Raw genomic sequence first — 14,036 nt, forward strand, 5'->3', positions numbered from 1 at the left:
TCAGGTTAACCAACTGGCTGAGTCAATTAAGTGTATTTTAAACTCTGTTGCATCAGTGTCGCACCCCTCTGTAGTTCAATCTAGAGTACCCTCACCAGGGAAATTCGTAGGGCACCACTCTAGGTTATCTGAATCAGAGAGGACGCGAAGACGCCTAGAGGGTCTTTGCTTCTATTGCGGACAACATGACCATTGGGTACGAAATTGCAGAAAAAAGTCAAGAAAATTTTTTGGGGGGATGGTGAGAGGCCCGAGTTCTAAGGAGTCTGCTGCGCCATCCCCGGGAAATACGGGTTCTGGTGCTAGTTCAGATCCCGGCCTCCAGAAACCATGTGTTGGTGTAACTAAACTTATGGTGGGAAATCTGTCGCTTAAATATCACCCCGATTTAGATACCTCTCGCCCGTCTGATAAATCTTTTCCATGTTCACAGTGTAAAGAGGATTTTGTATATTATGCAGATCTCCTCAATCATAGAAGGTCCCACGTACATCCTGCACAACCTATTATTCCTGAGAAATCGCATTCTGGTGAGAACTCGTATAGGGGAAGTGCGGCCTCACTGGGATCAGAGATTAGTTTTGAGGAACAGATAGAGAGCTACTATGCGGATAACATTTCCGACCTTTATGAGAGTGATGGCTCTATCTATAGTCATGAATCTGCTGTGCAAGGGTCAAGCTTGCTTATTGCAGCAAATCGAGTTCAGGAGTCTGAAACCGTACAGTCTTCAGCTCCATCATCTGACCAGATTCTAAGTAACAAGAAACCACATTCAAGTTCTGAGCATAATTTAGATCTTGTCAATCATAGTAGGCCCCACTTTAAGAGATACATATATTCGTGTTATAAGTGTGGGGACTCTTTTGTACCTGAGGGACGACCTGTGACTAATGGGAAATCTCACACAGGTGAGAAATTATACGTGTGTCCTGTATGTGAGGAGAAACTTCTCAGTCATGGGAAGTCTCACACCAATGAGAAAACATATTCATGTTTTGAGTGTGGGGTCCCTTTTGTACCCGAACTACCGCCTGTAGCCCATGGGAGATCTCACACCGGTGAGAAGCGGTACTGGTGTTCTGTATGTGAGGAAGAACTTCTCAGTCATGGTAAGTCTCACATTGATGAGAAATCATATTCATGTTCTGAGTGTGGGGACTGTTTCGTACCTGAACTGCGACCTGTTGCTCATGGGAAATCTCACACTGGTGAGAAGTTGTAGTGGTGTTCTGTATGTGTGGAAGAACTTCTCAGTCATGGGAAGTCTCACACTGATGGGAAATTACATTAATGTTCTGAGTGTGGGAAATGTTTTAAACATAACATAGGTCTTGTCAAATCATAGAAACTCACACTGCGGGGGATAGCTTTATTCATCTCCTGAGTGTGTAAGATGTTTTGTAAATAACACTGAACTTCTCAGTCATTGGAACTCTCACACCGATGAGAAGACGTATTCATGTTCTGAGTGTGGGAAATGTTTTGTGCCTGATGCACTGATTGTCACTCATGAGAGATCTCGCACCTGTGAGAGGTTGTATTTATGTTCTGAATGCGAGAAATTTAGAGACTATCACATTTATACCTTGTTCCAAAATCCAGAATCTGACACAGGACGGTCCTCGACTTTGGTATCTGATCAGGTGAAGATGAGATGAGGACGTCGCTATCATTGTCTCCTGAGGATCTGTCTGGGGCGTGTCCGGAGTCCACGCCTCAGGGGGGGTACTGTGAGGAAACGCGGAAAAGCCGCCGCGTTTGCCAAGAGCTAGGCGGCTGACTCCGCGTCTTACGCTGCGGTTGCACGCGTCTGGTTGTGTGGTGGAACGCGGAAAAGCCACCGCATGTTCTGACAGCAAAGCAGCTGCTTGCATGCGGCGGCGTGTGCTTGGTGTGGCTGGGTCTGTTAGTGCACCTGGACAGATGGAGAGCTATGCACGCGTGGGCCTGAATGCAGGACCTTTATACCAGCAGGGGAAGTGTCAGCTGATCAGGAAGGTCAGCTGACTCCTGTAGGACTCATGATTGGCTGAATGGTTCGGGCGGGGCAGCAGAGTCCAGCAACTATATATTCTGCTGCTTAGTCAGTTGCTGGTTGCCTGTCGTTGCAATCACATACGTGGGAGCACGCAGACCCTTAGTCAGATCCGAAAGTGTGCCGGGACCAGCTGGAGCTGTAATCCTACACTTAGCTAGATTCTGTTGATAGTCTAAAGTACTAGTTTGATTGTGATTATCTGTTATGACTTTCTGCCTGTCTGACTACACTGCCTCTGTCTTCTGATCCTGTACTTTGTTTGTCTGTGAGTTGCCGACTTGGCCTTCCCGACCCTGAGAACTATCTCTATCGCTAGGAGATAGTTCATGCCTGTATGTGCTGGGCATCTGCTTCACAGGGCCAGCTCTGTATCTGCTGGGCATCTGCTCACAGGGCCAGCACTGTATGTGCTGGGCACCTGCTCCACAGGGCCAGCTCTGTATTTACTGGGCACCTGCTCTATAGGGCCAGCTCTGTATGTGCTGGGCACCTGCTCCACAGGGCCAGCTCTGTATTTGCTGGGCACCTGCTCCATAGGGCCAGCTCTGTATGTGCTGGGCACCTGCCCCACAGGGCCAGCTCTGTATTTACTGGGCACCTGCTCCATAGGGCCAGCTCTGTATTTGCTGGGCACCTGCTCCACAGGGCCAGCTCTGTATTTACTGCCCCAGGGCCCATCCTGTATTCATTGGGAACCTGCTCCTCAGATTCCCCAAGCTTGTTACTATTCTTCTGTATTCTGATCTTGTACCTTGTCATTCTGATACCCTGTTGCCGAACCTCGGCTCGCTCTTAGACTCTGCATCTGACTCCTGATTCTGTACCCCAATATTTCTGATACCCTGTTGCCGAACCTCGGCTCGCTCTTAGACTCTGTATCTGACTCCTGATTCTGTACCCCGATATTTCTGATACCCTGTTGCCGAACCCTGCCTGTACCTTGACTCCGCCTTTGCTTTACGATACTGTACCTTATCTGTCCGTGTGTGTACGACCTGGCTTGCCTGACTTCGAGAACTGACCTTACTGTTAGAGGCAGTTCCCAGATCTGTTAGTGACACTCTCTCCTAGGTGTCACTCACGGTCTGTCCTTCCTACGCTCCGCCTGACTCCTCCCCCGGGAGAGTCCAGGCCTTCGGAAGGAATCTGTATTGCTGCAGTACTTCATACTGTACGGCACTTGTTTCTGAGGCTAAGTCCTCAAGGTATTACTGTTGCACCAAGCACTTACACTACTCAGGTGTTCAGAGGTTAGCGTAATATCGGATTATCGGTGATACTGCAGATCATCGATAATCGGGTATATTCTGCATTCTCGGTGATACTGCAGTTCACCGGTAATCAGACCCTCTCTCTGCTACACCGATCGTGACAGCTCTATTATTGATTAAAATAACAAAGAGATAGCCATAACAGTGACAGACGCGGTTTCGGACAAGGTCCTTCCTCAGGCTGTGTCAGGTTCTCTCTCTTTCACGAAAATTATTGTCATTACAAAAATGTCATATATAGTCATAATCATGCAAAATTTCTCACGATTACGATTTTTCAATTATGATTGTAATTACAAAAATGGCGTAGAATTTTACGAATCGTAATTAGCACATTACGATCACCCCTAGTGCCAGAGACACTTCTGAACAAGCAAGCCATTAAAACATAGAGAACATTTTTTGGAAGTTCTTATTCTAGCCGCCACTAGCTATGCTCCTCTCAGGCCCTCAGGTGTCGTTTAGTCTTCATAAATTGACAAAACATTTAAACAACATTATAATGATGGTGGTGTGAAGATGATCAACCATGGAAGATGCGAATGGCAGTACTGGGGTCTTAGCTGGCTGCTCTGTGTGCGGTTTTGCTTTTTGTTATGAAATAATCTGCTCAGAGCAACACTGGTTAGAGAAAATCAGAATGAACTAGGTGTGATAGGGTGTCAGTTGCCTTGCAAGAGAAGGTGGTGGATGGAATATATGTGTCACCTCGTTTGAGGTATTGGGTTAGATAAAGCTCCAGGAAAAAAAAAAAAAAAAAAAAAAAAAAAAACTGCATGAGTAAAATAGGCTCTTTCAAGAGCCGGTTTAGGGTCCTGGAGTTGGCCAGGGGAGAGTGGGTGGGTTCCCTGGCCATCTGGCCCAGCCCGGGTTTTACACCTGTGCAGGGTGGAGCACAGGTGCTGTATAAAAGTCAGCCAGGCTGACCAGGAAGTAGCTCACTGGGTTCCTAAACTCTGGAGGGAACAGAGCTCTCACGCATGGAGGAAAAACTAATCTTTGCATGTCTAAATGTAAGTTGCCATTTGCTGGACTGTCTTATTGAAACCCTGTTTATGTGTAGTCAGTTAGGGACTAAAAGTGAGACAGGTAGTTGCTCAGCCGAGCAAGGTTTTGTTTTGCTGTTTGTATTTTCTGGCAACTGTTTATTTTCAAAAATAAACCAGGCAGGAGCCTGACTTTTACAAAATTGGAAGCCTGCTGTCTCGTCTATGAACTTTCCCATCCCCGTTGCTAGGGGAAACCGCTACATAGGTTACAACACAGAGATCACACCAGGAGCTTTAAATTAGAACATCGTCTCTATTAGGGTAAAAAGAGATTCTAATGTCATTTTTAAATAAAACATGCTGTGCTCATTATTAAAAGTATCGTTATTTTATGTGTAGACTGTTCTTATTTAGTTTTCAGTACATTAAAATAACGATTATTTTCTGTAACCTGCTTGCGCCTCTAGATCCTTATCTTAAAGAGGAACTCCAGTGAAAATAATGTAAAAAAAAAAAAGTGCTTCATTTTTACAATAATTATGTATAAATGATTTAGTCAGTGTTTGGCCATTGTGAAATCTTTCCTCTCCCTGATTTACATTCTGACATTTATTACATGGTGACATTTTTACTGTGGGCAGGTTATGTAGCTGCTGCTAGCTGGTTTGGCTGTTAGAGACAGCTGTAAACAGCTAATTCCTGTCTGTGAGCCTTGTTACATTGTAACAAACTGCCAAAAGTACCGCGGTACTCAGAGCTTCTTGTGGGAGGGGTTTCAGCACAAAATCAGTCATACAGCGCCCCCTGATGGTCTGTTTGTGAAAAGCAATATGTTTCTCATGTAAAAGGAGGTATCAGCTACTGATTGGGATAAAGTTCAATTCTTGGTTGGAGTTTCTCTTTAAGAAAATCTTTTTTTTGTTCACTTTTTTTTATATGATTTAGATATTTATTAGCGTGCTTTAAACAGTGTCTTGCAGGCTTAACCCCTCTTCAGTATTAAGTATGTTTCTATAAAAAAGTGCTAAATGCACCTAGATCTTACCTATTCTGTAAATCTTCCACATTCTGTGGAAGACAGGTAGCCCATAACGATCTGTCACAGCGGTTTTCAAGTGATTTAAACTGCTTAAATTAACATTGAGGATGGAAAATGCCCTCAGGTTATCCATCCTCTGTAAGGTAAAATGGTAAAAAAAATAAAACACACACACACACCCACCACACACACGCACACGCACACACACACTTCCCTTCCCCCTCAAAAAAACGAAAACAAAAAACATTTAGGGCCTATTCACACTATTAGCACTTTTCTGAGCGCTTTATGATTGATTAGCACTTTTTAAAAATCGCTCCAATTCACTTTCATTAAAATCGCTATAAAAATTGCCACGATTTCACGATCGTGTACGCGAAAATCACAGCGATTTTTACTCAATTTTTTTACCGTGATTTTAATGACAGTGAATGGGAGCGATTTTTAAAAAGTGTTAATCAATCACAAAGCGCTCAGAAAAGCGCTTATAGTGTGAATGGACCCTTAGGGTGGCCACACACCATACAATTTTTTAAATATCTGCTCAATTTAAGAATTGCCATCAATTTTTCTGACTGATTGTAACATTTCAAAAATATGACCAATGTACCTCACACCTATGTCCAATTTTTTCGTCAATTATGATAAAAATTATTGGAAACTCAGAGAAAATTGCTAGGGTGTGTATATTAACCACTTCCCGACCGCCTAACGCACAGCGGCGGCCGGGAAGTGGAGCCCTGAAGGACCGGCTCACCCACAGAGGCGGCGGTCCTTCTAAGGGCATGGGCGGAGCGATCGCGTCATCAGTGACGCGATCCTCCGCCCGGGATCGTTACTTGGGCATTTTGTCTCCGCTCGCCGGCCACTTAGCAGAGCCGACGAGCGGAGGAATCTGCATAGCTGCCCAATCAGAATGTATAAGGCACTTTGTTAGGTAAACAAAGTGCCTTATACGTGCTTCCTCCTCGCCTTGTGGTCTCATTGTTGCAGAGAACACCAGCGAGGAGGAACCACTTGCAAGTATACATTGTACATTGCTTTTTTTGCCCTCAGCGTCCCTGATCTCCCACCCCAGGCCTCATACCCCCCCTGATCACCCCAGCAGACCCCTGCCTAGCACCCTTGCACCCCTGCAAAACCCCCACCCCCCCCACCTGCCACTAACTAGCGACGCTGCCCCTTAGTTTAGGTCCCTAACTGCCTCCTAGTCACCCCTGATCCCCCCCCCTACCTTTAGATCACCCCCAGACCCCATCCCAGACTACCCCCCTGTATACTGTATACATCTGTATACAGCTACCTTACCCCCTGATCCCCCTCTGATCCCCCTCTGATCACCTGTCTATCACCTGTCCATCACCCCTCAGCACCCCCACCCATCAGAGCAGACCCTAACTGCCCCGCGGGGGTAACCGATCACCTGCCCAGGCCCTCGATTGCCCTCATACCCCCCTTCTGATTACATCCCCTGCTCTTTGTTTACATCTGTCCTCCCCAGCGATCACTAACTGATCTTTGATCAGTAACCCCCTGTGTCTGCCTCTCATCAGATCAGGACTCAGTCTGCCCCGTGCAGGCTCCTGATCAACCCCCAACCCCTCAAATCGCCCTCAGACCCCCCCCCTAATCACCGTCCAAGTGCATTGTATTTGACTGTGCTGCGCTTGTATTCGATTGTGCTGCGCTTGTATTCAATTGTGCTGTAATTGTATTTGATTGTCCCGTGATCGGCTTCGATTGCCCCGTGATTGTTTGATTGCCTGAGACCCCACTTCCTACCACACCCAACCCCCTCCCCCACCACACCCAACCCCCCCCCCCCACCTTCCGAGTGCATCAGATTTGCTTGTGCTGTGATTGGAGTCGATTGTGCTGTAATTGTATTTGATTGTCCCGTGATCGACTTCGATTGCCCCGTGATTGTTTGCCTGAGACCCCACTTCCCGCCACACCCAATCCCACCCTCCCCCCATCACCTTCCGAGTGCATCAGATTTGATTGTGCTGTGATTGGATTCGATTGTGCTGTAATTGTATTTGATTGTCCCGTGATCGGCTTCGATTACCCCGTGATTGTTTGATTGCCCGAGACCCCACTTCCCGCCACACCCAATCCCACCCTCCCCCCATCACCTTCCGAGTGCATCAAATTTGATTGTGCTGTGATTGGATTCGATTGTGCTGTAATTGTATTTGATTGTCCCTTGATCGGCTTCGATTGCCTCGTGATTGTTTGATTGCCTGAGACCCCACTTCCCGCCACACCCAATCCCACCCTCCCCCCATCACCTTCCGAGTGCATCAGATTTGATTGTGCTGTGATTGGATTCGATTGTGCTGTAATTGTATTTGATTGTCCCGTGATCAGCTTCGATTGCCCTGTGATTGTTTGATTGCCTGAGACCCCACTTCCCGCCACACCCAACCCCACCCTCCCCCCCCCCCACCACACCCAACCCCCCCCCTCCCCCCCCCCCCCCCCCCCCCACCACACCCAACCACCACCTTCCGAGTGCATCAGATTTGCTTGTGCTGTGATTGGAGTCGATTGTGCTGTAATTGTATTTGATTGTCCCGTGATTGTTTGATTGCCTCTGAGACCCCACTTCCCACCAACCCCAATACCTCTCAAATACTCCCTTTTTGCTAGGTAGGTGCTCTTTTTTTCTGGGTAGTCTCGGAGGAAAACCCCATAAATTTAGCAATCCAAAATGGCAAGAAGGGGGCTTTCCGATGACGAGGTATACAGGTACATGGACCAGTCGGATGAGTTCTTTTGGGAAGAATCATCCGTCGAATCTTCCGGGTCCGAATTTGAACCTGTAGAAAGCAGTGGTTCCCTGACCGATAGTGATGACGAGGCTATGGTCCCGGCTAGAGCCAGGCGTACCAGACCCCAAGTCGTTAGACCGCAGGTGGCGCAGGATCCGCCTCAAGGGCAGCAGGGTGGTGCTAGCGCTGTTGATAGTTTTCTTGGTGAGGCAGGCACCAGCAGCGCAGCATCTCCTGGACTTAGTGCCAGTGCTTCCGTAGACCCTGGCGAAGTGGTGAGCGTCAGCATGGAAGTTGAAACTGGTACGGTGGCAAGTGCAGTAGTACCCCCGTCGCAGCCACCAAGAAGAAGATGGGCCCGTAGTACCCATAGACTCCCAGAGGTGCTGGCACAACCAGATTGGCAATCCCCTGATTCCGCCGCACCCGTAGTGCCCCCTTTCACCGCCCAGTCTGGAGTCCAGGTGGCGACAGCTCATCTAGGAACGGCCCTAGACTTTTTGCAGCTGTTCATCACCCAGGTTCTCTTGGACTTAATTGTGGTTGAGACCAACCGTAAAGCCACACAATTCATCACCGAGCACCCGGAGAGCATGTATGCCCAGCCTTTCGGGTGGAAACCAGTCCAAGTTTCCGACATTAAAATCTTTTTGGCCCTTATCCTTCACTTGGGACTAATGAAACAAAATGTATTGCGGTCGTATTGGTCTACGAACCCAGTACATCATGTTCCCTTGTACCCTGCTGCCATGTCCAGGACACGATTTGAGTCCATCCTGTGCTTCCTGCACTTTAACGATGACGAAACCTGTCATGAAAAGGGCCACCCTGCTTATGACCGGCTCCACAAAATTCGACCCCTCATAGACCACCTGTCATCAACATTTGCAGATGCTTATATCCCTGAACAGAACATCTGCGTAGACGAGTGCCTCTTACGCTTTACCGGGCGCCTTGGCATCAAACAGTACATCCCAAGCAAGCGCGCCCGGTATGGGGTGAAACTGTATAAGCTCTGTGAAAGGGCCACAGGCTATACATGTCGTTTTAGGGTCTATGAGGGAAAAGACTCAAAATTGGAGCCGGTCGGATGCCCTGACTACCTGGGGAGCAGTGGAAAGGTTGTGTGGGACTTGGTGTCACCCTTGTTCCGGAAGGGGTACCATCTTTTTGTGGACAATTATTACACAAGTGTGGCCCGCTTTCAGCACTTAAAGTTAGAAGGAATCCGATGCTGTGGCACTGCGCGGCCTAGTCGCCAGGGCTTCCCCCAACGGCTCGTTACCACCAGACTTCAACGGGGGCAAAGGGCCGCCTTGCGTACTGAAGACCTGCTCGCGGTGAAATGGAGGGACAAGAGGGACGTTTACTTTCTGTCCACCATTCACACAGACACGACAGTCCAAATTCAACGGGCAACTAAGGTCATTGAAAGGCCCCTTGTCGTCCACGAATATAATGTCAACATGGGAGGGGTGGACTTCAATGACCAGAGGTTAGCGCCCTATTTAATTTCCCGGAAAACAAGACGCTGGTATAAGAAAGTGTCTTTTTATCTGATTCAATTGGCAGTTTACAACAGCTTTGTTCTCTACAGTAAGGCTGGGAGAACTGGATCTTTCCTCCAATTTCAGGAACAGATCATTCTGGACATCCTGTATCCAGGAGGTGCCAGGCCCCCCCCCCCCCAGATGCAACTAGCCGACTGCATGGAAGGCATTACGCCTATCAGCTTCCGTGTGCCCCAGGTCAACGCATCCGAAGAAAACGTTGCCGTGTCTGCAGCAGGGCTGGAACAAGGACTGACACCGTTTATTATTGTCCCCGCTGTCCTGACCAGCCTGGTCTATGCGTAGGGCCGTGTTTTGAGAGGTACCACGAGCAGGTACACTATTAGAACCTAGGGAACTCCAGACACAGGAGTAGGCACACACTCAGTGGTCTTTCGCACATTGTCGCAGGGAGAGGAGAGGTAAGCTTGAAGACCAAACGGGTAAGCATAAAAGTGGGAAGAAGGATCGGTTTCCATGCTTGATATTGCTGATCTGTCCTGGGTTGGCGATATAAGACGGCATGTTTGAATTTCCCTTGAGTGTGGACACCCCCGGTTTATATGTGATTTGGGCCTATGATGATGCTTTAATGCCACACAGAGTCATCTCTATTGGCAGGCATATTGCTGTATCCTACAGGCATAATGCTGTATACTAAAGTTCTGAGGCCCAGTCACATAAGTTGGTGGCTCACCCTGAGTTCAGGGTGGCACGGGGTGTCTCTCTCCTGAGGTTATCACTGCCATTGATGTGGAGGAAGATCTGCCATTGATGTGGAGCAAGGTATGTTTGCCGTTCATTTTTCCTTTCAGCCCAGAGTGCATTACTTGTATACCCAATATAAGGAGTATAGCAGAAACTCCTAATACTGGCCATACATGTAATGATTGCAGAGACCCTAAAATGCCAGGACAGACTCCACAAATGACCCCATTTTGGAAAGAGGACACCCTAAAGTATTATGTGAGGTGCACGGTGAGTTCATAAAAGATTTTAGTTTTTGTCACAAGTTAGCAGAATTATTTTTTTTTTTAACAAAGTGTCATTTTCCGTTAACTTGTGACAAAAAATAAAATTTTCAATGACCTCACCATTCCCCTCATGGAATACCTTGTTGTGTATTCTTTCCAAAATGGGGTCATTTGTGGGGTTTGTTAACTGTCCTGGCAAGTGGGCGGGGTGCTAAATTTTGAGCACCCCTGTAAAGCCTAAAGGTACTCATTGGACTCTGGGCCCCTTAGCGCAGTTAGGGTGCAAAAAAGTGCCACACATGTGGTATCGCCGTACTCGGGAGAAGTAGTACAATGTGTTTTGGGGTGTATTTTTACACATGCCCATGCTGGGTGGGAGAAATACCTCTGTAAATGACAATCTTTTGATTTTTTTACACACAATTGTCCATTTACAGAGATATTTCTTCCACCCAGCATGGGTATGTGTAAAAATTCACCCCAAAACACATTGTACTACTTCTCCTGAGTACGGTGATACCACATGTGTGGCACTTTTTTGCACCCTAACTGCGCTAAAGGGCCCAAAGTCCAATGAGCACCTTTAGGCTTTCACAGGTCATTTTGCGGAATTTGATTTCCAGACTACTCCTCACGGTTTAGGGCCCCTAAAATGCCAGGGCAGTATAGGAACCCCACAAATGACCCCATTTTAGAAAGAAGACACCCCAAGGTATTCCGTTAGGAGTATGGTGAGTTCATAGAAGATTTTATTTTTTGTCACAAGTTAGTGGAAAATGACACTTTGTGAAAAAAACAATAAAAATCAATTTTCCGCTAACTTTTGACAAAAAATAAAATCTTCTATGAACTCGCTATGCTACTAACGGAATACCTTGGGGTGTCTTCTTTCTAAAATGGGGTCATTTGTGGGGTTCCTATACTGCCCTGGCATTTTAGGGGCCCTAAACCGTGAGGAGTAGTCTGGAAATCAAATTCCGCAAAATGACCTGTGAAAGCCTAAAGGTGCTCGTTGGACTTTGGGCCCTTTAGCGCAGTTAGGGTGCAAAAAAGTGCCACACATGTGGTATCACCGTACTCGGGAGAAGTAGTACAATGTGTTTTGGGGTGAATTTTTACACATACCCATGCTGGGTGGGAGAAATATCTCTGTAAATGGACAATTGTGTGTAAAAAAATCAAAAGATTGTCATTTACAGAGGTATTTCTCCCACCCAGCATGGGTATGTGTAAAAATACACCCCAAAACACATTATACTACTTCTCCTGAGTACGGCAATACCACATGTGTGGCACTTTTTTGCAGCCTAACTGCGCTAAGGGGTCCAAAGTCCAATGAGCACCTTTAGGCTTTACAGGGGTGCTTACAATTTAGCACCCCCCAAAATGTCAGGACAGTAAACACACCCCACAAATGACCCCATTTTGGAAAGTAGACCCTTCAAGGTATTCAGAGAGGGGCATGGTGAGTCCGTGGCAGATTTCATTTTTTTTTGTCGCAAGTTAGAAGAAATGGAAACTTTTTTTTTTTTTTCTTTTGTCACAAAGTGTCATTTTCCGCTTACTTGTGACAAAAAATAATATCTTCTATGAACTCACTATGCCTCTCAGTGAATACTTTGGGATGTCTTCTTTCCAAAATGGGGTCATTTGGGGGGTATTTATACTATCCTGGAATTCTAGCCCCTCATGAAACATGACAGGGGGTCAGAAAAGTCATAGATGCTTGAAAATGGGAAAATTCACTTTTTGCACCATAGTTTGTAAACGCTATAACTTTTACCCAAACCAATAAATATACGCTGAATGGTTTTTTTTTTAATCCAAAACATGTTTGTCCACATTTTTCGCGCTGCATGTATACAGAAATTTTACTTTATTTGAAAACTGTCAGCACAGAAAATAAAAAAAAATCATTTTTTTGCCAAAATTCATGTCTTTTTTGCTGAATATAATAAAAAGTAAAAATCGCAGGAGCAATCAAATAGCACCAAAAGAAAGCTTTATTAGTGACAAGAAAAGGAGCCAAAATTCATTTAGGTGGTAGGTTGTATGAGCGAGCAATAAACCGTGAAAGCTGCAGTGGTCTGAATGGAAAAAAAGCGGCCGGTCCTTAAGGGGTAGAAAGCCCTAGGTCCTCAAGTGGTTAATAAACTAACAATTCAACACACACCATACAATCTTTAGTAGAAATTGAAGAGAAATATCTGGCATTCTGGATCGATTTAAATCGAAAAAAATGGTAAATCCGATCGGATTTTTCAGTCGAATGAAAAAAAAGCTTTCAATTTTTTTCGAGAGATACGATCGTTTTATCAAATTACTGTAAAATCGGATCATTTTATTGTATCATGTGTGGCCACCTTTAGACTGCATTAGCAGCATTATCTTCAGGGTTAACTTACCATCTGCACTGTCTAAGTTTAAAAACAGAAACTCCCTGAATCTGGATAGTCACCTTTAACTCTGTAAACTACTGAATTGCGTAGTGGCACATATCCATACAATATTATTGCGGCCTGATCAACCTTCTGATTCGATAATTTAAAGTGGACCCAAATTAAAAATACAAGATTTCAGAAATAAAATCTATTTTCTAAATTATAATAATAAAAAGCAGCCTTTTTTCAGCTGCATGATGACAAATATAAAATATTTTACATTTATTGGAGGAACCCCTCCCTTCCTTTCATATTGCCGGGGCAGAATCCGGCAAACTGGTGGAGTAGATGGTGTCCAGCAAAGGAGGAATTGCTATGGCTGCCACCTGTATAACCCTAGTTATGCAAAGAGAAGGGTGAAAAGCATGCACTGAAATGCTCATAGGATTGAAGGAGTGTTTATTTATCTTTGTATGTGTCAGAGTGGTGCAACAAAATATTTTTTATTTAAAAAAATCTTTGGTTTGGGTCCGTTTTAATTGAGTCAGAAGAAAAACTGTGCAGCAACATGGCCGCCTTATGGATCTTTCGATTTCCTAATGAAGTCATTCAAAATGATCAGTTGGACATGCTGGGAAATCTTGGTTACAAGTACTCAGTTGCGTGAATGATTGGAACAGCATTCAACCGATGTTCCCCGGCTGGTGTCCCCTCAAATGTGAAAGGCCCCCCCCCCCTCCCACATGCCCGTCATGGCTCCTAGCATCCTCGAGTTTCCGATGCCACCATGAGCACCTGTACCACCTGGCACTGGCGCATGGGCACTGGGGGAAGGACCCTTTTCAATTTGGGGGGGGGGGGGGGGTTGTTTCCAATGCGCGTTTTGGCTTTCTGATAATATATGTGATAAGCAAACATTTTGATTAATTTGCAAACTTTTGTTCAACAGGACCTGGAATTTCCAAAAGCAAATTCAGAAATTTGTACAAGTTAAACAGATGTATTAATGTTCAATTA

General features: G+C 45.8%; 1 protein-coding gene across 1 annotated transcript; it reads left to right on the top strand.

The window, feature by feature from the left end:
* Positions 1-238: 238 nt before the first annotated feature.
* Positions 239-1,661, top strand: LOC137544833 (zinc finger protein 605-like). The gene is made up of 2 exons (XM_068265925.1): positions 239-1,221; positions 1,427-1,661. Exons 1-2 carry the CDS (start codon positions 239-241, stop codon positions 1,659-1,661), a joined length of 1,218 nt encoding a protein of 405 aa, XP_068122026.1.
* The last annotated feature ends 12,375 nt before the right edge of the window (positions 1,662-14,036 follow it).

Source organism: Hyperolius riggenbachi, chromosome 2 (assembly GCF_040937935.1).
Source record: "Hyperolius riggenbachi isolate aHypRig1 chromosome 2, aHypRig1.pri, whole genome shotgun sequence".
In the NCBI taxonomy this organism is placed as follows: Eukaryota; Metazoa; Chordata; class Amphibia; order Anura; family Hyperoliidae; genus Hyperolius; species Hyperolius riggenbachi.